A 27,552-nucleotide genomic window follows, 5' to 3' on the forward strand; every position below is an offset into this window, starting at 1 on the left:
GGTATATCATAAATTGTTCTAATTCATTATTTTATTTTCATTTTTTTCTAATTGTTTTAAAGGTCAGAATTTCATCTTTGTTGTTCCAGGAAACTGTTAAAGGACATAGATCTGCCCATTAGAATTTTATGTATAGAAGTAAAGCAATTAAAACAAAGCTGCAAGAGAAAGAGAAGGAAAAACTTTTTTTGAGATAGATGCTTGGTTAAATGAGAGAAAATACAAGACCATGGGCTATAATCTGAGGACACTGAACATTTTTCCCAATGTTTTTATAAATGTATTTCAATATAACTAATTTCCTTCTAATTCTATATTTTTATTTTAAATATTTTTTTAAAAATCATTATTCTGAGAAGGGGTCTAAAAGCTTGGCCAAAGTGCCAAAGGAGCTCATGATACAAGAAAGATTAACAACTTTATAATCTTGATCATTTAGAATTAAATCAGACTGACCATAGTACAACATGTAGTTAAATTCTTTTAGGGTGATATTTAGGAACCAGAAAAGAATCAATCAAGGTCAGATAGTAAGGAGAACATGTGTAGGGGATGGGTAGAGTGAAAGTGGGCAAAAGTAAGAGCAAGAATCCTAGGGAATAGAGGAATCAAGGAACTGAAATTTTATTCCCAGTTTTTCTACTCTATTACTTTTGTAGTTTTTGTAGTCATTTCTCCAAGGGAAATGTTGTATTGAAAGATTACTAGATGAAGAGCTAAGAGACCTGTGTTCTAGGCAAGGACTCTTCTAATTATTAATCATGTGACCTTGGGAAAAGTTTCATAAGCCTTTGTTTTCTCATTTGTCCAGTTGGGTTGATTCCTGCTTTGTCCACCTTGCTAGATTGTCACAAGGGTCAGATAAGATAATGTTTTATAAAAACACTTAGTAAAATATAACCTCTTTACAATTGCAAGGTATAATTATTACCAACAAAATGCTTAGCTTTTTTTTTTTTATCACATTTTTGGTTCTGGATTTTAAGGTAAATGGTTGAGAGGAACGAATGTATAAACAGCTCCACTGTTGGTTTTGGCCATTGGAGAACACTGACCATTTCTTAGATGAGAGTTAAGTACAGTGGAAGAAGTTTCTGTCCTGTAAATCTGAGCCTGCATTTCACAGCAGCCAAATTTGCTAAGCAGAATGAAGAAATCCCTTCTAAATGTCTTGGTGAAGATGGCATACAGGAAGGGGTTGGCACAGGAGTTGATGGGGTAGAACAGAACCAAAAGGATCTTTGACTTGGACACAGTTATAAGGGGCATCTTGACTGAAGCTGAGATGGCAAAGAAGGAGATGGGAGCCATGCAGAGGAAGTCGGTGAAAATGAGCATGGCCATTCGCTTGGCAATCTTGGTATCACTGGTAGAGGAGATGATGTTTGGGTTCCTCACGGTGAAGTAGATATGGGTGTAACAAGTACAGATGACCATGAAGGCCAAGACATTGAGAACAAGAAGGGATATAACATAAATTTGTGACAAGGGGCTATCAATGTCCATGGGCAGGCAGATGCTCACCTTCATATAGCTGCTGACTCCGAAAATGGGCAAGAGGGCAACTGAGAAGGCAAAGATCCATCCTAACAACATGATGCTTGCAGCATGGCGGAGTCGCACCTTGCGGTCCAGTTGCATGGCATAAGTGATGGTGTGCCACCTCTCTAAGGTGATGGCTGTTAGCGTGTAGACTGAGAGCTCACTGGCAAAGACAGTAAAGAAACCTGCAGCATCACAGCCTGCACCAGTTTGCCAGTCAATGGCATAGTTGTGATACTGACTTTTGGTATGGATGTCCACTGAGGCAATGAGCAGTAGGTAGACACCAATGCAGAGGTCAGCAAAAGCCAAATTGCACATAAGGAACCGGGGAACAGTGAGTTTGTATTGACTGGTGATCAAGATCACCAGCACTACAATGTTCCCAGTGATAGATAAGATACTAATGAACCATATGAGAACTCGGAGGATGTTGTATCCCATTATATCTTCACATGGGTTAAATGCATCAGGTTTAGGAGAGCAAGCAACATCAACCACTTCATTACATAAGTCATAGTCAAATTCAGTTTCTGTTATGTCAAACTCTTTATCAAGGCTTGATATATACTCTTCTTCCATAGACATTCTTCTATGATTCCAATCCATAGGCGAATCATCACTGTCTTGTCTAACAAAAGATTTATTGCAAATTGGATGTAACTCAAAGCTAAGAAAAGAAAAAAAAAGTATAGGATCAATTACCTGATTCCAGATTGGCAAGCACATTACTGCATTTATATGTGATAGAAATGTGTGGTTTTTGAAGTTTTTACCATCTGTGCCCCTTCCCCCATTTGTAGCTTATTGCCTTTTAGTTCATAAGAGTTACTTTTGCTTCATTTCCTTACATTCTTAAACCTTACTCTCCCTCCCTACCCACTCACCAATGTCCTCTGCATTCAATGACAGAATTTAGGCATTTTAGGTGGATATCCTCCATGACTTAAACTTCCTTATCTCTGCCCCCCTGGCTTCTCTATCTTCCTACAAGTCTTAGTTAAAGTCTTACCTTCTACATGAAGCCTTTTTCAGTTCTTCCTAGTCTTAGTATCTTCCTTCTGAGATGATCTCCAACTTAATCTATTGGTACTTAGCTGTTTGCTTATTTTCTCCCATTAGACTGTGAGTTTGAGAGGAGGGGGACTAATTTTATTTTTTTGGCCTTACTTTACATTTCATTGCTTTGCACAGTTTTTTACAGATGCTTAATGAATGATTATTCTTATTTATGTCATATAGTCAACATATGTAAAAACAAGATAATATATTTCTTAAAGTTGAAGCAGCTAGGTAGAGCTTAAAGTCCTGAATTCCAATATGTCCTCATATATTCATTAGTTGTTTGAAGGTAGGCAAGGCACTTAATCTCTGCCAGCATGAGTTTGCTCATCTTTAGAATGGGAATAATTATAAGATTTCCCATTCAGAACTATTGTAAGCATGAAATAGGTAACTTTCTCCTTTATTTTGTTGACTGATTTATACTTGAGTGAGTCTGAGTTGATTTTTTTTTAGGTTTTTTTTTTTGGCAGGACAATGAGGTTTAATGACTTGTACAAAGCCACACAGCTAGGTAATTATTAAGTGTCTGAGGTCGGATTTGAACTCAGGTCCTCCTGACTCCAGGACCAGTGCTCTATTCATTGCACCAACTAGCTGTCCCTGAATTAATTTTTATTCATTAATGAATCATGTCTTTACGAAATTTCCACCCCTTCTCTCCCCATCATCTTAGTCATCATCATTCAGTCCAACTGCCTTTTGTAGATGCAGCTAGGTGGCATGAGGAGATAGAATGCCAGGTCTGGAGTCAAAAAAGACATGAATCAAAATTTGACCCCAGACATGTACAAGTTGTATGACCCTGGGTAAGACAGTTAATCCTATTTGACTCAGTTACCTCATCTGTAAAATGAACTGGAAAAGGAAATGACTAACACTCTAGTATCTTTGCCAAGAAAATCCCAAATGGGGTAATGAAGTGTTGGATGTTACTGAAATGACACCACCACCATCATAACACCATTTACCACCATTATCATATTTTGTAGAAGAGAAAATAGGTGCTCAGAAAAGTGATAGTAAATGATAGTCAGGACTAAAACCTAGATCTTCTAATTTTTTGTATGTTTTCTATTGCATACATAATACTATGATACATATTTTAGCACATTGTTTAGAAATTACTGAAATGTCTCTTTTCTTTTCATTGATTTTTATGAACATATATATTATGATACAGGATTTGTTGTTTCATTGGAGGTCCTAATGACAAAATGCCTTCTCTCAATGTCAATTTGTATCTGTTTTATAATTTGATATAATTTAGAGAGCTGCATATTCCTTATTAATATTGCATATTAAAGGAAATATTTTGTAATATTGACCTCCTGACCCAATTGTAGAGTCTTTAGTCCCTTCGAATCTTGAGGATTTAATAGTAATGTGTTATTTTTCTAACATTTTTATTCCCCTTCCCTACCACCTTGACCTATCCAGAGGAGGAAAATCATTAAAGTTGCTCCTTTTAATATAACACTTTCTTTTAAAAAATTTTTGTAGTAGTAGTAGTAGTAAGCTTATTGATTCATTCCATTTCCCCCAAATCTTCCATTCTCTCCTGTTTCATAGCCATGATTTCTCTCTTCTAAATAGGTGGGGTGGAGAAAAGAGTTATTATTAAGAAAGAAAATACAGTACCCTAGAGTCCTGAGGACTAACAAACATATAAGGAGAGGTTAGCTTATTCAGGATTCCATATTATATTCCCTTTCTGGTTTCAACAATAATTTTCTGTCTCAGTTTCCATTTTAACTGAAGCACTCATGAGAATTTGCTATTGTGGAAGAGACATTTTAAAGAAAGATTTGTATTGAAGCCAAATGATACATTTTCTAACCAGACAGATGGATGCCAAATACAGAGAATATCAAGATAATCTCTCTGCTATGAAGTAGCAGGTAAATTCATGGTTAAAGTCTCACATGGGAATTTTATTTTAATATAGTAAGCTCTCTATTAGTAACCAAATATAAGATGCATGATTCAAAAAAAAACCCCATACCCACACACATATATGTATACTCCTCCTTGTTATCTTTTCTTTGAAGGAGAAATTCTATAATATGAATGTAACATCTTTATTAATCATGTCCATAATCCAGCTTTATAGTTCTCTGCTGACTGCAATGAAGAATAATATAAAATACTCTGGAGACTTTCCCAGCAAGAGATTACTCAACCAGAAGTAAATGGAAGAGGCGAAGCTTGCATTTAGTAACATCAACCTATTTAATATTGATTAGTATTGGTTGGAATGATTTCCAACCAAGTACCTTGGGGTACTTGAACTGAGTTGTTAATGAAGTACAGCTAGCTTTGAACCAGAAGCAAGCCCAGAGAGAATATTGTCTTCTGAAAAGTACAAAAGCAAGTAAATCTTCTCTTCTTTACTCAAAGAGAAGTACTTTGAGCCAGGGCTGGTCTTACCATTTTTAGAAGCAAAAGAATGTTTTTCATATTAGACCCTGAATTCTTTTAAAGAATAACTGACATTTAGAAAATGGAAAATAAGGGAAAGGGAAAGTTCAGAAAATTCCTGCTAAAGACAGAAATCTTTTTCCTTTAGTGGAACAGAGGTTGCTCCTTTCAGGAGATCAGGAAAGCTTAGAAATAGAACCGTTATGCTTGAGAGGATCATACTATCATAGACAGTCGAAGAAGCTAGGTAGAGCTTAAAGTCCTGAATTCCAATGTGTCCTCATATATTTACTAGTTGTTTGGAGGTAGGCAAGGCACTTAATCTCTGCCTGCATGAGTCTGCTCATCTTTAGAATGGGAATAATTACAAGATTTCCCATTCAGAACTATTGTAAGCATGAGATGGGAATTAATTATATTCCAGTGTCCACTGTGAAAGTGGCATCTCTGGATGCCTGTCCTCATAATCAATCTATCTACAAATATCTATCAACCCCTTATGTCATACTAGAAAAAGTAATGGACTTAAGAGTCAGAAAGTCTTGACTTCAAAGCCCTTATCAGACACTTTGTAGCTTTGTGACCCTAGGCAAGTTATTTAACCTTTCTGAGTTTCTTTTCCTCAACTTTGAAATGGGAATCCTAGCAACATTTCTCTCATAGGTCTGTTGCAAAGATCAAATGAGGTAAAAATAGGTAAAGCACTTTTAAACCATAAAAAGATTTTTATAATACAAATATTTAATTAATATTTATTAGTAAATAAATAAAATAAAAAGTGGGGGTTTTATATTACAAATATTAATTTAGTTAATATCTATTAAGAATTAATTACTAATTATCATCTATTATCATATCATAAGGCACTATGAGTGAAAGTATGAACATAGTCCTTGTCTTGAAGGAGCTTATAAACTATGTAGGGAGACAAGACATACTAAATATAGAAAAAATTAACAATAAATCAGTAAAAACAAATATATGATAGATGTAGAGTTAATTATGGAAATTAAATAACCAATATGTAATAGAAACCATATATATAATAGATATGAAATAAGTTTACTCATTTCAACAATAGGTAATTTAGATATAGATAAATAGAAGAATTTAAAGGGAAAATTCATTTTGGGATGTAAAGGCTTCATGAAATGAGACAGATTGAAGGTGAATCATAAAAGATAGCAAGATGTCTAGCTTCCTGATAAGACCATAGTACTCCTAGCTACAGCCTCTGTTTGAATTCTTTGTTTTGATGTATTAAGAGCAGAATAGGACTGACTGTTGGGTGGTTGGGTAGATAGAGTACTGGACCTGGGGTCAGAAAGACTCATCTTTTTTATTTTAAACCTGGCCTCAGAATTATTAGCTGTGTGATCCTGGGCATGTCATTTAACCTCTTTGCCTCAGTTTACTCATTTGTAAAATGAGTTGGAGAAGGAAATGGCAAATCACTCCAGTGTTTTTGACAAGAAAACCCCCAAAATGAGCTTACAGAGAGTTGGATGTACCTGAAATGACTGAACAAGAAGACTAGAATCCAACTAGCAACAACAGTAAAATAATACGTTTGTAGTGTTGGCAACATTCCAAGCAATGCTCTGAACATTTCAGAGCTACCTGCTCTTGTGGTGCTCATAATGTCCTTTGAGATTTCTCCTGGGGGTTTTCAGTTTCAGGGACTTATAGGCTAATTGGCATCTTTCTTATCCTGGCAGGAATTTCTGTTTCTAATAAGGAAAAGTCAGCCCTTCTGCCTGGGCCTGGGCCCTTATGAATTCTAATTGTGTAAAGGAGTTCTGATTGGTCTTGAGTTAATCTCCAAAGAACTGGCTGACTGAGTATAGTTTCTTAAAGCATACTAATGGTTCTTTTGGTAAAGCAGCCCTTTATCTGCAAATTATCTAAGTGGGCCTCAGACTAACTCTAAGTGGATCTTGTCTTGGCTCTAAGTCATTTTAAAAACACTTCAGGACTTGAGGACATCTCATTCATGTCTGTGCATCTATTTGCCTGGGTGTATAACTCTCTATATGTATTTTGTTTGGTTATTTGTGTCTGGACTTTATACTACTAGTTCTTACAGAAATGATCCATAATGGTAATAAACTGAAACTCACGGTAAGCAGGCAAACACCCTGGATATGGGATTAAGAGAATAACACTACACCTATATAAATGCAGCATTTTCCAAATGCTAGGGACCTGAGTGATCTGGTAAAGATTTCTGGGAACTTGTTATCCTTTTCTATCCTCTTCTTGCCTCTGAACTTTTTTCCCCCCAACAGTTCCTTCTTGCCTTTCTCCTTCATCATTAGTCCTTCTGGTCTTGGAATGAAAAAAAAACCAAGGTGTCTGTGTGTGTGTGTGTGTGTGTGTGTGTGTGTGTGTGTGTGTGTGTGTATGCATTTGTGTGCAGTAAAAGACAGTTCAAGGCAGTAGCAAACCAAAAGGGGACATTAGATGATTGAAGGGCAAGAGATTCTAAGTGGTGACATCAGGAAGAAAAGATGAGTTTCTATGACAACCTGGTCATGCTTTAGGGTAAATGTCCCTAATGGACTGGATGGGTCTGTCTGTTTTCCAGAAATGACCAAATTAAACTGAATGAAAAGAAAGGAAATGACTCACGCTTGCCGTCTCCAGTTTGCAAATGCACAGCAGTGGCTGGAGTAGGTGAGGTTGGCTTCCACTAACTCAGCAAACTTTTCCAAATTTGGGAGGGTTTTGAAGTTGTAAGCTGATCTGGCCTTCAGTTTCTTCAAATTTTTCAAGCCATTGCTGGGTAGGGAATGGATCTTTGTTCTGGAAATATCCCTTTAAGCAGAAGTGGGGAAGGAGAAGAGCCTGGTTAACAGAAAGATCTTAGAATTTCTTGTTTACAGGACAAAAGGCCAAACATGCTTGTGGAATATCCATTTGAAGTATATGAGGCTTTCTTGACTGGAAGACTGTTGTCTTCCTAATGTATTGGGTTTTTTTTTATTGTCAATTCTCCATTCAGAACTTTCAGGGCAAAGGCCAAGTTTTGCAGTCTAACCCCATATAGTATATTCAAGCTTATATTCCATTTTTTCTAATGGAATTTTCTATTGCACACTATATAATTTTCTAATCACACTATATAAGCTGGTCGCACTAGTCCAGTATATTCCAGCTTCTAGGGCTTATTAATGACATACATACTCACTGATGAATAGAAAAAGAAATATACCTTGGCCATCTTCACCCTACCCCTATATCCCAATCCCCATTCCCTCATCCCCCCATCTCCCAGTATTATTTCTGACATTTTTATACTCAGAAAGACTCGCATTTTATAAATGTGTAGATCTAAGACCAAGGAAACCCAGGCCTGCTTTAATACATTAGTTACAAATAAGCTAGTTGATAGCATTCTTACAGTGTTCCAGGATTACTTTATCAATTTAGTATTCTTAACTCCTTCTATATGTTCCATTTTTCCCACTCCCAGGGAAGGAGCCTGAGTCTGACCAGATTCCTGAACATATTTTACACATTCTTTTCTCTATGACTTTGGTAATTCTAGACTACCTTTTCTCTGTTTTCTAGCTCTTCACATCCTATTCTTTTCCTCTGGGCATCTCTCATTTCCATAGGCCCTACCCTTGGGGAGCATTTGATCTCCTGGGGCAGGAGAGGGGAAACATCCCATTTGACAAATTTTTATAGAGTACATACTATCAACATTAAATTAAATGATTTATAATGTACTTTATGAACCTTTAAGTCATATAAGAATTATATTATCTATTTACCAATCTATCATCTTCCTTCCCTCCTTCTTTCCTTTCTTCCCTCCTTCTTTCCTTCCTTCCCTCCTTCTTTCCCTTCCTCCTTTTCCCCTCCCTCCCTTTTCCTTCCTTCCCCTCTTCTCTTCCCTTCCCTCCCTCCCTTCCTTTCCCCTGTTCCCCTTCCCTCCCGTTTCCCCTCCCTTTTCCCTTTCCTCTTCTCCTTCTTTTCCCTTCCCCTTCCTCCCCTTCCTCCCCTTCCTTCTTCCCTTTCCTTCCTCCCTCCTCCTCCCCTTCTTCCCTTTCCTTCTTCCCCTTCTCCTTCTTCCCCTTCTTTCCCTTCCCTTCCCCTTCTCTTTCCCTTCTTTTTCCCCCTTTCTCTTTTCCCTTTCCCCTTCCCTCCCTATCTATCTACTTATCTCTCTCTCTCTCTCTCTCTCTCTCTCTCTCTCTCTCTCTCTCTCCACCTACCTACCACTTTTTTTTACCTATTTCAGTGATTAAGGAGGACTAGCACATCTGGTATAAGGTTTTTGGGTCTTTTCAGGCTTGCTCATCCATCTTTTGTGTCCATCTGGCACTCATATCTCACTTGTGACTCCAAGAAGCTGCAGCATGCATAGTGGCCACACCTTGGTAAAACATATTGGCAGATGGACTAATCCAGGTTGAGGGTAACATGGATAAGAAAACCATCATGAATTAGGAAAATGTCTACCCCAAGCATGTGAAAACTTCCTCCTGTGGAGTGGGCAGATGAGAATGGTTTGTTCCAATGGCCATGAAGGTGACTAAAGCAAGCACTGTGAAACATTTAGAGCTTGGTCAAACATGGAAGATACCGAGGTTATCTATTTCATACAGGCTAGTGTGAATCTTCCTGAGTTTTGATTTGTCACTGGAAGAAAGAGTGAGGTTGATGTCTTTGTGCAACTTTGCCCAGCTTAATTTCAGTTAACACATGGGTCAAGATATCACTTAGTGATGTCTAACACTCAAAGAACTTGGTGCTAGAACTGGGGTTACAAAAGTAAATATAGACCCTGAAATTGGGAGGCAAAATCTACTCTTTTGATATCCTTCAATTTTACATCAGCTTATTTCTAAAGCTATAGCTCCCTACCCCCCTCCAAACTGATAACTCTTCTTGTAACAAGACCAAAAAAAAAGGAAAAAAGGAATTTTGGAAAACAAACCAGTGTATTAAATCTGACAATCTATACATTGTTCAGCAAGTAGTTTGCCATGTTTCCAACAAAAAAAGGGGAGATATTTTTCTCTTATCTTTTCTTTGAAGTCAAACTGAGTCACTTTAATTTGATAGCATTCAGTTTTATTATTTTGTTTTTGTTTTATTCTTTTTATTTGGATCACTGTAGTCATTGTTCATATAGTTTTTCCTGACTCTACTTACTTTACTTTGCATCCTGTTGATATGTTTTCCAGTGTTTCTTTGTATTCTTCATATTGATCCTTTTATAACATAGCAATATTCAATTATATCCTTTACCACAATTTATTAAGTTAATCTCTAATCAGTGGGCATTTCCCCTCTCAGTTCTTTATAATTATTAAAAGTGCTGCTCTACATATTTTATTGTATATGAGGACCTTTCATTCTATCATTGATGTTATTGGAATCTATCTATCTATCTATGTATCTATCTATGTATCTATCTATGTATCTATCTATGTATCTATCTATGTATCTATGTATCTATGTATCTATCTATTTATCTATCTATGTAACTGTGTATCTATCTATCAGGGGAATATCTGACTCAGAAAGTTATGAGCATTTTAAAGTACTTATTGTAATTCCAAACTGTTTTTCAACATGATTGCACACCAAATCTTTCATTTCAATCAAATAACATTTATTAAACTTTTTGGATTTTCAAGGCACAATATTGGTTCTAGGAATAAAAAGATATAAAGAAACAATCCTCAAACCCAGAACCAAGAAAAATTCCATTCTAATGTAAAGGTATGGCATGGACAAAAATACATGTGTAATATAAAGCAGGTGATGAAAGGGGTAAAAGAGATATTAGAAAGAGTTCCAGAAATATTTGAGAAGAGATAAGTAGCAACAGGGAAGGTATCACTGAGGAAGTGGCAGCTGAACTGAAACTAAGTAGGTTAAGAATTCTGATGCAGGGGAGGAGCCAAGATGGTGACAGAAGAGCCTCTCTTAAGTGCTCTCTCTCAAAACTTATAAAATAAGGACTCTAACTAAATTTTTGAGAGACAGAACCCACAGAGGGATCCAGTGAGGCAATTCTCCAGCCCAAAGTAACCTGGAAAATAGTGGGAAGTCTTGTATCCACAGGGTTAGAGGGGTGGTTCAACAGAGTGAAGGAACTTGAGCCTCCTGGAGGCAGCCCTAGGGTGTTTGGAAGCTGCCGCTCCTGGCAGCAGGGGCAGTTTCCTGACCTAAACCCTGGGGAGCACTGGGCACAACTTGGAAGATCAGCAGTGTGTGTGGGGTGTCCTCTGCCAGAGTGAGTGCGTGAAGCCCAGCCCTCAGGGCACTCAGCGAGCAGCATGGCCACAGCAGCCCAGATCCAGGAAATGGAAGCAGGTAGAGCCAGTAAGCAGGATCCCCAGGCAACTGAGCCTTGAGTACTCAGCCTAAGTAGGGGAGTGGAGAGAGATTTCTGAGGTCTGTCCTCTGTACCTGGAACAGGACTCTGGGGCTCTGACCACATTCAGATCCTGATCACAGTCTAGGGTCCCCATAGAACAGCAGCCCCCCCCCCCAACTTCAGCCCTGTGGCAAAGGGGTGTGTTTGTGGTCATTCACAGACCAGAAGGGAAGACAAAGCTTCACACACTGAGATCCTTGAGGGGGTGGGGAGGTGTCCCAATGATACTCAAAAGCTCAGGAAGCACCTCAAGACCAGGCACAGGCTGGGGAAATGAGTAAACAGAGAAAAAATGAGGAACAGCATTGAGAAATACATTGTCTATGATCCCAAGAAAGATCAAAATACTCAATCTGAAGATGAGGAAGTACAAGCTCCTGCATCTAAAGACTCCAAGAAAAATGGAAATTGGCTTTCAGGCTATGATAGAGCTCAAAAAAGATTTTGAAGAATCAAGTGAGGGAGATAGACAAAAAATTGGGAAAAGAAATGAAAGAAATGCAGGAAAAATCATGAAAAAGAAGTCAACAGCTTAGTCAAGGAGATCCAAAATAATGCTGAAGAAAATAACATGTTAAGAGTCAGCTTAGGTCAAATGGATAAAACAGTTCAAAAAGTTACTGAGTAGAAGAATGCTTTAAAAAGCAGAATTGGCTAGATGGAAAAAGAGATAAGAGAGCTCTCTGAGGAAAAAAAAATCCTTCAGATCTAGAATGGAGCTGAAGGAAGCTGCTGATTTTATGAGAAGTCAGCACACAATACTTCAACACTGAAAGAATGAAAAATTATAAGAAAATGTGAAACATCTCATTGAAAAAAAACAACTGATCTGGAAAACAGAACCAGGGAAGATAATTTAAAAATTATTGGGATACCTGAAAGTCATGATCAGGAAAAGGGACTTGACCTCATTTTTAAAGAATTCTTACAGGAAAATTGCCCAGATATCCTAGAAGCAGAAGGCAAAATAGAAATTAAGAGAATCCACCAATCTCCTCTGGAAAGAGATCCCAAGAAACCAACCCCCAGGAATATTATAGCCAAGTTCCAGAGCTCTCACATCAAAGAAAAAATATTACAAGCAGCCAGAAGGACACAATTCAAATATCATGGAGCTGCAGTCAGGATCACACAATACTTAGCAGCAACTACATTAAAGGCTTGTAGGGCTTGGAATATAATATCAAGGCAAAAGAGCTCAGAATGTGACTGAGAATCAACTACCCAGCAAAACTGAACATCCTCTTCCAGAGAAAAAAGATGAATTTTCAATGAACCAGAGGAATTTCAAATGTTCCTGTTAAAATGTCCAGAGCTGAACAGAAAGTTTGAACTTCAAATACAAGACTCAGGTAAAGCATAGAGATTGGAGGAGAAGGGTAAAATATGAGGGACTTAATGATGATGAATTACATGTATTCCTGTATAGAAAATGATACTGAGAATAGAGCTGGTAGGAGGAGCTTTCATAGATGAAGCACAGAAGAGAGCTGAATTTGAAGATTATAATAAACTGTAAAAATGGAGTCAATGGCTAAAAGGGAAATGTAATGGGAGTAAGAGAAAGGAGAGGTAGAATAGGCTAAGATATTTCATATAATAAATTTTTTTTAAAATTACAATGTGCTATTGCAATGATATGGAAGGGGGGAAGGTGAGGGGGAATGAGGGAAACTTCACTCTCATCAGAGGTGGCATATATACTCAATGGGGTATAGACATCTAGAGTAAGAAGGAGAGAAGGGGGATAGGGAAGTGGGGGATGAGAGTAATGGAGGAGAAGGTGGACATAACACATTTACTTTTTTACTTCTTACAAGGGGCTGGGATTGGATGGACTGTCCAGGACCATAGGGATAAGTGGTTGCTGGACCTTAGGGGTGTTAGGTGGGCTCGGGGCCACTTGGTCCCAGGGCTGGTGATCAGTCTGTTGTTCTACTCAGCTACCCTACAGCACATTTAAGAAGAGGGACAGAGTGAAAGGAGAGAGAAAATATAGTGTATGGTAGTGGGGAAGTACAAATGGAGGGAGTTGCTATGAACATTAGCAACAGTAGAAAAATATGGAAGTAGCTTTTGTGATGGACTTAGAAGCACATTTATTATTATAATTATTGTTATCATTATTGTTTTTTGGGGAGGGGGAATTTGCAGGGAAGATGGGGTTGGGTGGCTTGCCCAGGGTCACACAGCTGGGTGATTGTTGGGTGTCTGAGGCCAGATTTAAACCTGGGTGCTCCTGACTCCAGGACCGGTGCTCTGTCCACTGTGCCACCTAGCTGCCCTGTTATTATTGTTACTATTATTATTATTTTTTAATTTGAATTTGAATTTTTTCCTCTTTCCTTTATTGCTCATAAAGGTCTATATTTTTTTTTGGGGGGGAGTATTATATTTACTCTTAAGAATAGTTTAGTAATGTATAAAAATATCATTTGTTCAAAAATAAAATAAATATAAAAAATAAAGTAAAAATGGTTAAAAAGAATTATGATGCAGATGAGAAGTGAGAATATGTATGTCTAACTTGTTGAGTACAAATCTATGACAACAAAGTATAAAACATTGATGAGTATATGGACTGAAAAAAAGGAGCAATGTGAAATAAGTGGAAAGGTAAGTTAGGTTAAATTATGGAAAGCCTTAAAGGCCAGGTTAAAGAATTTATATTTTTAACTTTTGGGTTAATAGGGAGTCACTGAGAGTTTTTGATCAGGTACCTATGGTGATCAAACTTATTGATTATATACTACTTGAGAGCAGGGTTTATATTTTGCCTCTTTTTATATTCTCCTGATCTCAGCACAGTACCTAGAGAATAGGAAATATTTAATAAATATTTAGCAAAAATTTCTTCACCAAAGAAACCGTTTTATCTGGAAGATAACACCAGAGTTATCCTCCACCTTGGGGTGCCCCGCCCTATGATTAGATGGTTTCTCTAACACTTCAATTTAAGGAGATTGATCATACCCAACTAAACTCTAATTCCCATTATGCTGCAACACACTCTCCCAGATTTTTGAATCATGCTTCAGTTCTGAGTACCTTCTCTCTCTCATCCCATTTCAGCTTCCTTTTATGTACTGTTTTTTCCCATTAGAATATAAATTCCTTGAGGGATGTCTTTATTTTTGCTTGTATTTGCCATCATAGTAATAAATACTTGTTAACTGACTTCTCTGAAGCTATTGATAGTTTCTTCCCTTTTCTCCTATATCCTCTTCTTTGGTTTTTGTGACAATTTTAGTTAAGAGGAAAAAGGGGAGTTGTCTTAATATACTGATAAAAAAGAATAAAAAATTAAATGACCAATTCATATTTGAGGAAAAAATAATATACAGAAGATGAAGAAAGGGGATGGAAAGAATGCTGAATACAAGTGTGTCTCAAATTTGTAAGAGTAGAATTTAGACTCAATGATATTTGGGATAAGTTGTGGCTTGTAAAGAAAACTATTTTGTAAAGAAAACTGTTTTATCTTTAATGGGAGGGCAGAAGAGGGTCAAAGAATAGATTGAATCATTGCTTGGAATAATGATTATCAATAAAGGAGTAAAGGCAGAGTGTGTCAACTCAATTTGCTTCTATTTTCCTGGTGGAGAATGATCTTTGGTCTTAATAAGAGCAGGGCAAAAATGAGGAATAGGAAGTAGAAATACAAGACAGTAGATCACAGTAAGAAAAGTTCTAACTTCCCTGATGAATTCATGTCATTAGGTCCAGAGGGTAATAAACAAAACAAAAGACCAAACTAGCAGATGTGATGACTGAACTGACATCAGTAGAAATGGAGAAGAATAAATATTTGAATTTTGAAAAGGGAGAATAAGAATTTACTTAAAATCATAAACTGGTAAACTGATTTTAATTCCTAGCAAAATTTTAGCCTACATTATGGTATTTCCATGGTCCCTCATTAAATATAATTTTAATTATAATTTGAAAAAGATACATTTACTATTTCTACTTTTCTGCACTTGACAATCAATTTTTGTAAAAGTATCATGTAATACTGAGGAAAGGGTATATACCTTAATTCCATTTAGTTCTCTCCAGATAGCTATCATATCTAGTTTATCTGAGATTCTATTAATCTACAGGTCACACAACTAGGTAATTATTAAGTGTCTGAGACCAGATTTGAACCCAGGTACTCCTGACTCCAGGGCTGGTGCTTTATTCACTGTGCCACCTAGCCACACCTATGTGACTTTTTTTAATTTAATTTTTAGATTTATCTAGTTTTGTGAGGGAAGTTTAAAGTTCCCCATTATTTATTTTTGCTATCTATTCCACCTGTAATTTATTTAGTTTTTTCCTTAAAAATTTGGATGTGTCAAGACAAACCCAGAACACAATTATAAAGCACTTCTCACCCAAATTAAGTCAGATCTAAATAATTGGGAAAATGTCAATTGCTCATGATTAGGTCAAGCTAATATAATAAAAATGACAATTCTACTCAAATTACTTATACAGTGCCAAAATAATCAAACTACCAAATAATTATTTTACTGAGCTAGAAAAAAATACTAACAAAATTCATATGGAGCAACAAAAGGTCAAGAAGAGCAAGGGAACTGAGGAGAAAAAGTAAAAGATGGCATAGGTCTACCAAATTTAAGAACTGTACTATAAAGTGGCAGTCTTCAAAATTTCCTAGTACTGGTTAAGAAATAGACTAATGGATCATTGGATTAGGAGAGATTCAAAAGAAACATAGTAAAAACAATAATCTACTGTTCGACAAACCCAAAGACATAAGCTTCTGGGATAAGGACTCACTATTTGACAGAAATTGTTAGGAAAACTGGAAAATTATGACAAAAATTAGGCAGAGCTCACACTCTATACCAAAATAAGGTCAAAATGGTTACAGGATTTGAACACAAAGGATGACATTATAGATTAATTAATAGATGAAGAAATACTCTTATCTATCAGATCTATGGAAAGGAACAAATTTGTGACCATACAAGAAATAGAGCACATTATAAACTGCAAAATGAATGATTTTTGACTATATTAAATTTAAAAAAAGAGGTTTTGCCCTAGTAAAATCAATGATGCCAAAATTAAAAGGAAAGCAGAAGGCAGGGAAACAATCTTCACAACTAAGAGTTCTGATAAAGGTCTCATTTCTAAAATATAGAGAACTGCACTAAATTTATAAGGTTGCAAGTCATTCTCCATTTGATAAATGTAAAGGATATGAATAGATACTTTTCAAATGAAGAAATTAAACCTATCAATAATCTTATGAAAAAATACTCCAAATCATTATTGATTAGAGAAATGCAAATTAAAATAATTCCGAGGTATCACCTCAGATTGGCTAAGATGACAAAAAGTGAAAATGATCAGTGTTAGAGGTTTGGGACATTAATGCATTGCTGTTGGAGTTATGAAATTATCCATCCATTCTGGAGAGCAATATGGAACTATCTCAAAAAGCAATGAAACTACTTATACCCTTTGGCCCAGCAATTCCAATTCTAGGCCTATATCCAGAAGAAATCACAAAAAAATGGAAAATGTTCCACATGTTCCAAAAAATTCATAGCAACTCTTTTTTTGTAGTGGCAAGAATTGGAAATTGAGGGGATGCCCATCAATTGGGGAATGGCTAAACAAGTTATGGTACATGAATGTTATGGAATACTGTTGTTCCATAGGAAACCATAAATGGTTGGACTCTAGAGAAGGCTGGAATGAATTACAGGAACTGATGCTGAGCTAAGGGAGCAGAACCAAGAGAACAATGTACACATTAACAACAGTGTTGTGAGATGATCAACCCTGATGTATACAATGGCTCTCAGCAGTTCAGACAGCTAGGACAGCCCTATTGACTGACTATGGACAATGATATCCCCATCCCAAGGAAGAAAATAAAATGTCCTTCAGAATCTGATGAACACTAAATTCACTTTTTTTTTTTTTAAGGTTTTTGCAAGGCAAACGGAGTTAAGTGGCTTGCCCAAAGCTACACAGCTAGGTAACTATTAAGTGTCCGAGACCGGATTTGAACCCAGGTACTCCTGACTCCAGGGCTGGTGCTTTATCCACTACACCACCTAGCCTCCCCTATTCAATTCATTTTTTAAAAAGTATTTCTTATGTACTTCTTTCTCTAAATCCTATTTCCTCATACCAAAAAGACTAATCTGTAAACATATTTAACACAAATGTGTATGTACAATATTAACCTGATTGTTTACCTCTGAGGGGAGGGCAGTAGGAAGAGAGGGTGAAAGGAAATTTTGTAACTTAAAACTATAAATAGGAATATGGTTGAAAATTGAAAAACTTTCAGAACATGTATTTGAAAAATAAAATATCAATTATAAAATTTGGATGTTATAGTATTTGAACCATATAGGTTCAGTCCTATGGTACTTTTTTTTTTTAACACAATGTAGCTTCTATCTCTTTTAAATAAATGTATTTTAGTTTAACCTTTGAGATTATAATTTCTACCTCTTTTTTTATTAGTTGAAGCATAATCAATTCTACTCCAGTTATTTATTTTTACTCTGTGTATTTTTCATTTTAAAATGTGTTTCTTGTAAGCATCAATTGGCAGATTCTGGTTTTTTATTTCATTCTGCTTTCCATTTCTGTTTAATTGGAGAGTTCATCCCACTCACATTTTAAGGTAAAGTTACTAATTATGTATTTACCTCCTTCCCTCCTTTTCTCATTTTTTATCTTTCTCTTCCTCTTTCTTTACCTTATCTCTCCTCAAGTCTAATTTGCTTCAAACCACTGTATTCTTTCTAAGAATTCTTCTAAGAATTTTCTCCCCTTACCTTCCTATTCATTAATTTATTCATCTTTTTAAGAGCCCCTCCCTTATCTTACCCCTATTGTCATTTTATTTCTTAATCTCTATGCCCTTTTTATCCAGTACTCTCTTATCCAATCCCCTTGCCTGCCTATTTCTCTGTAAGTTAAGAAGTTTTTTATATTCCCATCTAGATATATAGATCATTCCCTCTTTAACCTAGTTTTGATGAGTATAGGATTCAAGCATTGTCAGCTTTGCCCCCCTCCTATCCTCCATTTTAACAAATCTTCCATTCATGCCTTGTTTGTATGATATTATTCCCTATTTTACCACTTAACTCCCAGTTTTACTTGGTAGGATCATCCTATCATAATAAACTCAACTTCAAGCCTTCTCTCTATGCATAATCTTTCAAACTGCTTTAGTAATGATAGCATCCTTAAGAACTTTAGATAACTTTTTCCTATATAAGAAGTGAACAGTTTGACCTTATTAAATCCCTTATAATTGATTTTTTTAGGTTTTTGCAAGGCAAATGGGGTTAAGTGGCTTGCCCAAGGCCACACAGCTAGTAATTATTAAGTGTCTGAGACCGGATTTGAACCCAGCTACTCCTGACTCCAGGGCTAGTGCTTCATCCACTGTGCCACCTAGCCGTCCCATAATTGATCTTTAATGTTTATCTTCTTATGGTTCTTCTGATGCTTGTAGGTCAAAATTTCTGTAAGAAGTCTAATCTTTTTCTCAAAAAAGACCTGAACATCCTTTAATTCTTAATGAATTAATATCTATTTTTTATTAATATCTAATATCTATTTTTTCCTTTCATAATTACACTCAACTTAGGTAAGTTATTTTTGATTGCCTAATTGACATGACATTTTTATCAACTTAGCTGCAGACATGGGTGACATAGTTATAAAATTTGTAGATGACAAAATAAAATTTGTAAATGACACAAGAGTAGTAGGGATTACTGAAAAACATTGAGTGCTAGAAATCTAGATGAGTTTGATGATTGGCCTAAAATATAATATGATGAAACTTAATAGGAAAAAATGTGTAATCTTCACATGGGTTAGAAAATAACTTTCACAATCACAAGATGAGAGAGGCACAGAAAACTCTGGGGCTTAAGCATGCAGCAGCAAACAAGTTCAATAGATGTCAACAGTATGATATGGTATCCAAAAGATCTAATGTAGTATTAAAGTTCTTTAGAGGAAGTGTATTTCTCAGGCCTCAGAAGGTGATAGGATATGCTCCTTCCTTTCCCAATTTTAGGAAGGAGTTGATCAATTAAAGAGTATCCAGGGGCAGCTAGGTGGTACAGTGGATAGAACACCGGCCCTGGAGTCAGGAGTACCTGGGTTCAAATCCGGCCTCAGACACTTAATAATTACCTAGCTGTGTGGCCTTGGGCAAGCCACTTAACCCCATTTGCTTTGCAAAAAAAGAAAAATCTAAAAAAATTAAAAATAAATAAAGAGTATCCAGAGGAGGGTGACCAGGATAGTGAAGTATCTTGAAGTCATACTTTATCAGTTAAGAAAACTGGGGATGTTTAACCTCAAGAAGAAAATATTTGGAAACCAAATAAATGCATTCAAGTATTTGAAGGATCATCACATGGAAGAAGGATAGATCTATTCTACTTGACTCTAGAAGACAGAACTAGGGACAATAATCAGAAGTTAAAAAGGGACAAAATTATTCTTGATGTCAGAAAAAACTTAGTCTACAAATTATCCCTAAATGAAACTGACTGCTTCAAGAAATAATATGTTCGCTTTCATTAGAAGTATTTAAGAAAATCTTAGGTGATCACTTTTCAGGAATGTTACAGTTGAAATCTGTGTTCAGATTTGTGCTGGACTAGATGGGCTCTGTGGTCTCTATTAACTAGTGATTTCATGTTCTCTCCATTTTTTACAAAAAAATAAATTAGTGACATAAGTTTGTACAACTTTTTCCAAATGGAAAGTGAAGTTGAATGAGGGTAAATTTATAATTTCAAGGGCCTCAGAAGACACCAAAAATATTTCTTATATTTATGGTGGCCAGATGGATTTCAATAAAAATAAAAGAAACCATTGCAAAAGGAATATCCTTCTTTAATCCACATATCTTTCTTAACTTTTATTTTAGGACAGTATTTACAATCTTTGTAAATCTCTTTGGCTTGTGATTGATGGTACTAAGAGTGTACAACCTCAGAATTCTTGGGTGGTTTGTCTTCTTTGCTCATAGTTCCCTCTATCTGTGCCCCTCCTTTTGCAGTCAATCATCTTGTTCTCTAATCAATCATGAGATCCAATCAAGATTCATGTCCATACTCTATGTTCTGGAATTCTCTCCTCTTCCTATTCCTAACAAAAATGTTAGAAAAGGTTTTGAAACCCTCTTTGGCTATTGATGGGGCTTCAAATACTGGAACAAGTACATTCAGGAGTAATAAGTTTAGAGAATAGCTTTTGGGGCAGAGAAATCTTCAATTATGCTTTGAATCTTAACATATGGATGACTACTTGCTCCCCTAATTTATAAGAGCAGGCTTTCCCATAGGACCCCAAATTTAATTGGCTCTTTTTCCTGTACTTAAAGCCTCAATATACACCACGTTGTGAGAACACAAAGAGACCCTTTGAAAACTTGATCAGATTCTATAATTAGTTCCTATGATTAATAACAACCAGAGATTCTCCTGAGACAACATTAAGGAAACACTTTTAAAAAAGTTTACGATTCATTTTTCCAACAATAGGAGGTCTCTGCTGATGCCAGTTACTTGTGTTGTCATGTTTCTTAAGTGAATGTGCATATCTTTCCTAAATACTCCTTAAGTTTTTGAACATTTGCTACTCAAATACTTGATCATTCCTCACCATGGCAAGAAACCGCAGACCTAGTCAAATGGGCTAACTAATGAAATCAGTTCTTGTCCGTGTACTTTGCAGCTGAGAATCAAGGAAATATTGATATTTTATTGACCAAGGAGTAGAAAGGTGCTGAAGAGGCTTTCCATTTATAAGCGTGCTGAAATGCCCAGGTATTACTTTACATTTAAGTTAATCCACTCAACATTACTTCCTAATGTATGTTTCTCTTGTTGCCAGGCTATGGGATACTTCTCTGCTTGTTGCCTTTGATGATCTCTGTCGCATGTAATTGCCTTCTATGTAAACATATTTAGCTTTCTTGAGCTTCTTTTAAACAAAGGTTTTTTTTTATCAGCTGCTTTCAAACTTGTTCCCCTTTGCAAAGTATTGTTTCAGTCTCTTATTTCCCCACATCTGTCAATCAATTTGTAAATATTTAGTGAGTCTGCAACTTCTTGCTGCATGGGGGGATATAAAACCAATAGTCTCTTGAGTTCAGTGTCATCAAGAATTAACTGACACATACATACAAAAAGTTAAATACTAGGTAATAGTACAAGAATACTAATGGAAAGCAACAGACAAAGAGGGTAGATTAGAAATCAGGGCTAAATTAGTAAGGCACAGGATAAACTCTGCTGTGCTGGGAAGGAAGAGACCATAATAGAAACTTAAGTCCAAGATCTGGAGAGAGATTTTAGAGATAACTGTGTCTAAACCTCTTATTTTATAAATGAAGAAAAATGCCAGAAAGTTTAACTGACTTGCTCAAATTAATTCCACAATGGATCATCTCATTTGTCTATCTATAGTCTAAAATGCACAGCTTTTCAACAGAGATGGTATAATCTGTCCTCAAAGAGTTTGCTTCCTTTGATGTTTTTCCTGTTTTTATTTGACTGACATTTTGAGTTGGTTCAATTAGAGCAGTGTTTCCTATCATTACTTTCTGTACTACCGTACGTTCTTCTGAATGAGGGTCTCTCATTTTTCTCCAGAGTTGAAATAAACCTAATTTCTTCCACTAGCCATGTTGTTCCATTGTTTCAATTGTGCCCTACTCTTTATGACCTCATTTGGGGATTTCTTTCACAAAGAAACTGGAGCGGTTTGCCATTTCCTCCTCCAATTCATTTTACAGATGAAGTGAGGCAAACAGGATTAAGTAAGTCTCTGAGTAAGTCTCAGATTTGAACTAATATACTGCACACCTAGTTGCCCACTAGCCATAGTACCATTAATAGAATACTACATTTGGAATTAGAAAATCCATCTTCAAGTCCTGGACTAACTATATAAGACATCTCATTTATCTTAATCCTCAATTTCCTTATCTGTAAAATGAGGAATTTGATCTAGATAGTGTTAAGACCCCTTTTATTCTTGGTTTGTGATTGGCTATAGGTATTCCCTCTATTGGTCCATCTCTTAATCCCTCCAAACTTTCATATTCTGTCATCCATTTTTCTCCTCTACAACTTCTTCATATAGTGTCTGCCTTATGTGCTCGATTTCTGTCTATGGATCTTTGAAAATACTTTTTCAAAAATGTAAAATGGGAATAATACTATTTGAAGTATCCACATCTCAGGGTTGTTGTTAGGAAGCTATAAATTGTAAAGGGACATATAAATATGAGTTGTTATCATTCTCTTCACTCTTTCTGAGCCCTTCATATATTCTACCTGTGAATCCTTGAGTCATTTGAGATAATGCACATAAATTGCCTTGCAAACCTTATATAAATAAAATAAGTCTGAGCTATTATTTTTGTCATTTTATACAAATATGATACTTTCTAATACATCAGCAGTTTCTCTATTGAGGACAGCTATCCAGTCTATTAAAGCCTTTCCTTATATACACTAGACATCTCCAGCTTCCTTATATACACTAGACATCTCCAGCTTCCTTAACCCATGCTCAGGTGTACTTACTTCCAGAAGTTTCACCATTCTGACTGCTCTTCTCTGGACAACATCAAGCTTATTAATGTTCTTTCTAGAATATTGCACCTATATTCACCCTGACTCCCTTTTATTCCTAGAAAGGATAATCAAAATTTGCTGCCTTCATTTCATCTTCAATATACTCCTGAACTCTCTCCCTTTTGAAATCTGCCTTCTTGAGTCTAACACTCCATTGAAACTAATCTCCCAAATGTCATCAAGACTTCTTAATCACAAAATCTGATTGATTTCCCCCCCTCCATTTTCATATTCTGAAATTCCTGCAGTTTTTTTTTACACTGTGGACCACATATTCCTTTGGGATACTCTTTCTTCATTTGGCATCTGAGTGCTGCTTTGTTTTGTATCTTTTCCTACTTGTCTGACTGAATCAATCAATAACCATTTAATAGAAGGATCAGATGTGTTAATTAATGCAGTAATTAAATTTAAAAAAATAATCTTACTATACATTATTATAACTTCTATCTGTAGAAAATACAATAAGTAATATATATATATATAAATATAATCACTTGCAGGTATTATATTTTTGAAATAGATAATTTTGAAATAGATTTTTCATCTTAATATTTCTAATATCTGTCAATATATTGAATCAAATGCTGCAACTTAGTTGATCAAGTTATTTTTAAATTCTAGTCTTTCATTAAGAGCTGTGGATATTAAAACAAAAATGGAATGTTCAATGTCCTCAAAGAGCTTTTTAATCTATCTGGGAAAAAATATATCAACAAAATATGCATACACAAAATATCCAAAAAGTAAAATTTGATTGTAGAGAGGCCTGGGAGCTAGAGATATAAGAAAAGACTATATATATATATATATATATATATATATATATGTATGTATATGTGGTACTTGAGCAATATTCCAAAGGAAACAAATTTTATGAAGCAGGAAAGGGAGAGAGCAGTCTGTTAAGGGAGAGAGAGATGACAGTTTCAGTGTACTATTTAAAGAACAGTTTGGTTGATCTAGAGTATTCAGTGAGTATTGTATAATGAACCTGAAAATTAAATTGGGTCCAGGTTGGGGAGAGATTTAAAAGCCAAATAGAGGAATTTATATTTTATCCTAGTGGCAACAATGAACCATTTGAGTTAAGTAAGAGAATAACAAAGTCAGATAGTCATTTTAGGAAATATTTTTTGCAATGTTGTATAGGCTACATTGGAGAAAGAATAGATTTCATGTGATGACATTCATTTTCTAGTTATTTAAACGTTCAGGTGAGAGTTGGATGGTGGCCATATGGGTAGACAGAAGAGAATGACTACAAAAGTTGCTTAGAAGTAAGAAATGACAAAAGATGGCAACTGATATAGGTTGAGTGATAGTGATGAGACAAGAATGACACTGTGGCTAGAAGGATGATAGTACCGTTGATAGAAATAGGGAAGTTGAGAAGACAGGTAGATTTTGGGGAAAGATAATAAGATATGTTTCAGATATGCTAAGTGTGAGATTCCTATGAGGCAATCAGTTTAAAATATCCAGCTGACTGTTCGAGATATATGGTGAGCACAGGAAAGTGATTTGAGTGGGATGTACAAATCTACATATAAACCATAATTGAATCCTTGGAAAACACTGAGATCCCCCAATTAATTAATGAGGAGAGAAAGAGGGAGAGAGAGAGAGGAGAGAGAGAGAGAGAGAGAGAGAGAGAGAGAGAGAGAGAGAGAGAGACAGAGAGACAGAGAGACAGAGAGACAGAGAGACAGAGAAAGAGGCAAGCAGAGAGACACAGAGAAAGAGAATAAAGTTCACTTAGAAAATACAATATAGATGTTGACCTGGAAAAGGGCACTGAGAAGTCACCGGACATTATACATCCCTTCCCTTCCCATCCCTTCCCTTCCCTTCCCTTCCCTTCCCTTCCCTTCCCTTCCCTTCCCTTCCCTTCCCTTCCCTTCCCTTCCCTTCCCTTCCCTTCCCTTCCCTTCCCTTCCCTTCCCTTCCCTTCCCTTCCCTTTCCTCCTCTCTCCCTCCCTCCCTTCCTCCCTTCCTTCCTTCCTTCTTTCCTTCCCCCTCTCTCCCTGCCTGGCCTGCTTGCTTGTCCTGTCTACTGTGAATAGGAACAGAAAAGGGAGATATTAGGAGTCATTTGAAGTTGGTGTAGGGCAAACCATGGATGCCAATAGGACAAAGGTGTAATTGGCAGTATAGAATTAGAAAGTATGATTGTGAAAGGAAGAAACTGAGGTAAGAACAGAGGTCTTAGAAATTTTGAGGGATGGAGAGACCAATCAGTAATAAATTAATAAATATTTATTATTTTGTGCCAGGCACTGTGTTAACTACTGGGGATATAAATGCAAAAAAAAAATAAATTTCAGAGTTTTTGATTGCTGAAATGAAAAAAAAAACTTGCCAGTAATGGTGAGATCAAGGCAGTGACTATACTTATGTATGACTAAATTTGATAGCAAGGAAGATGAGAAGACTAAACCATTGTGAGAATATGGTGTTTGAGGAGACATAAACATATTTCCTAAAGATTCCTATTATAAGAACAAGAGAAGGAAGCCTACTTTGCTGGTTTAGTTTTTTCATCTGGAGATGTAAGAATGTCCCAAAGTCTCTCTTTCCTCTTCCCTTCAAATGAATTAAAGGAAAACAATTGTGGCTTTCCAGGGAAGATGGAGATTATCACAAGCATGAAGAGATATATTCTGAATACCATTTCAGAAAGCATAATCTTCCAGAGACTAAATAATTCAGTGGATACCAGAAATTAAACATAATCCAGAGAATGGTTGTTGATGATCAGAGGGTAATGTGTGATGAAGATATAGAATAGCACTAAAGGTCAGACAAGTATCTCCTCATCTCAGAATTCTCTTTTCTCTAGGTCATGTATGGATAAGCACAGAACCAGTGATGAGTATTACTTATTCATTGGATAATTTGGAGACCATTCTGAGTAGAGTTGCTTATTAAGCAGTGGAAAATAAGGATCAATTGATAGGACAGATTGTTGTAGAATGTACTAGGCTTTAAAATCTGGAAAGTCCAGACTTTATTAGGCAATGGAAAGCTTTAGAAGATTTCTAAGCAGGGGACTGGTATGATAAAAGCAATATTTTAGGAAGATTAATCTGTCAAGTTTGATTTGAGAAAGGAGAAAGAGACCAGGGGCATGAAAGACATATAGGGTCCTATTGAAATAGCATAGGTTTGAAGTGATAAGGGCTTTTTCAATATTTATAACTTTCCCTAAAATATTATAATAATTAAATATTTATAACTTTCTCTAAAATCTGTAAAATTAACTTATCTTTGACTTGTATATTAGTAAATTAAGAAGCATTTACAAGAATTCAATTGGCTTCTAAGGGAAGACAAAGATTAATAGACTTGTTTTCCTACTCAGAATAGGTTTAGTTGGAGAGGAAAAACAAACAGGAAAAACAATAAGTGAAAATCCCCAGTAAATACCAAGTGAAAATGAGGGTTAAAAATTATAGTTAGCATTTATATAGTACTTTATGGTTTCCACAGCACTTTATAAATATTATTTCATTTTATCCTCACAACACCCTTGGCGGTTTTTCTCCTGGTTTGTAGAGAATGAAACTAGCAGAGGTTAAATGACTTATCTAAATCCATACAACTAGTCAATGTTTGAGGTGGTATTTGAAGTTGGACTGTCTTCCAGGTTCAATACTAAAGCCACTAAGCCAACTAGCTGCCCAAGAAGAGAATATTTATTGAAAATCTCCTCGTATTCAGAGATGGAGAAAGATCAGGATTTATTAGTTTGTTCAAGAGAATAGAAAACTTTGTAGAAGTAAGACGGGTGTGTGGACTATGAGAGTGAATAAGATTCACATAAAAAGAAAGATATTCCATGGAAGAGGGACAATATAAATCATGGTGAAGTTCATAATTACAGAGTAGGCATGGGATAATGAATAGAACAGTCTGGGTTCAGGTCTGGATTTATTTAAGGGAGAAATAGCAAAGAATCTTGGACTAGGACCCCTGAATACCAATTTAAGGTGATTTCTTTGATCATATCTTATTTTTTTTAAATATCTGTTTCTACTGCTTGTGCTTGTTATAATGATCTCTGCCTTAGTTTGTTCTCATGGGTAGGATGTGGAGTTTGTGTAGTTCTATTTATACACTGCCTAACACTGCTGGATATGTGTAATTAGGCCCTTAATTAATAAACACCATTTGATGATTTTATTAATGACTTAGATACTGTTCCAATTACATTTGTGAGTGAAGCTGTATTGGTTTGGATTGCTAAAACTTTAGAAATGAGGACTATAATTAAAAGAACTCATAGAATGGAGGAGAACATAAGTCCAAAGGAAAGAAGTGACTCAATTTCCTCTCTATTTTAAAAACTTTTCTTTGTTTTGGTTCTCCTCCTACCTGACTGACTACTCCTTCTAGGTCTACTTTGTAGGATCTTCTTTTGCTGATGCCTTTACACTAAGGGTATTCCGTAGGGGCTCTCTTCTG

General features: G+C 35.9%; 1 protein-coding gene across 1 annotated transcript in view; it reads right to left on the minus strand.

Annotated features, from left to right (window-relative positions):
- Nucleotides 1-357: 357 nt before the first annotated feature.
- Nucleotides 358-27,552, minus strand: part of FSHR (follicle stimulating hormone receptor) — a gene marked incomplete at its 5' end in the record, with an annotated part of 112,563 nt that continues 85,368 nt past the window's right edge. Inside the window, 2 exons of the mRNA XM_074223893.1 lie at nucleotides 358-2,212; nucleotides 7,657-7,842. Coding sequence (XP_074079994.1) covers nucleotides 982-2,212; nucleotides 7,657-7,842 — 1,417 coding nt within the window. The remainder of the gene's footprint in view (nucleotides 2,213-7,656; nucleotides 7,843-27,552) is intronic.

This window comes from Macrotis lagotis, chromosome 1 (assembly GCF_037893015.1).
Source record: "Macrotis lagotis isolate mMagLag1 chromosome 1, bilby.v1.9.chrom.fasta, whole genome shotgun sequence".
NCBI lineage: Eukaryota > Metazoa > Chordata > Mammalia > Peramelemorphia > Peramelidae > Macrotis > Macrotis lagotis.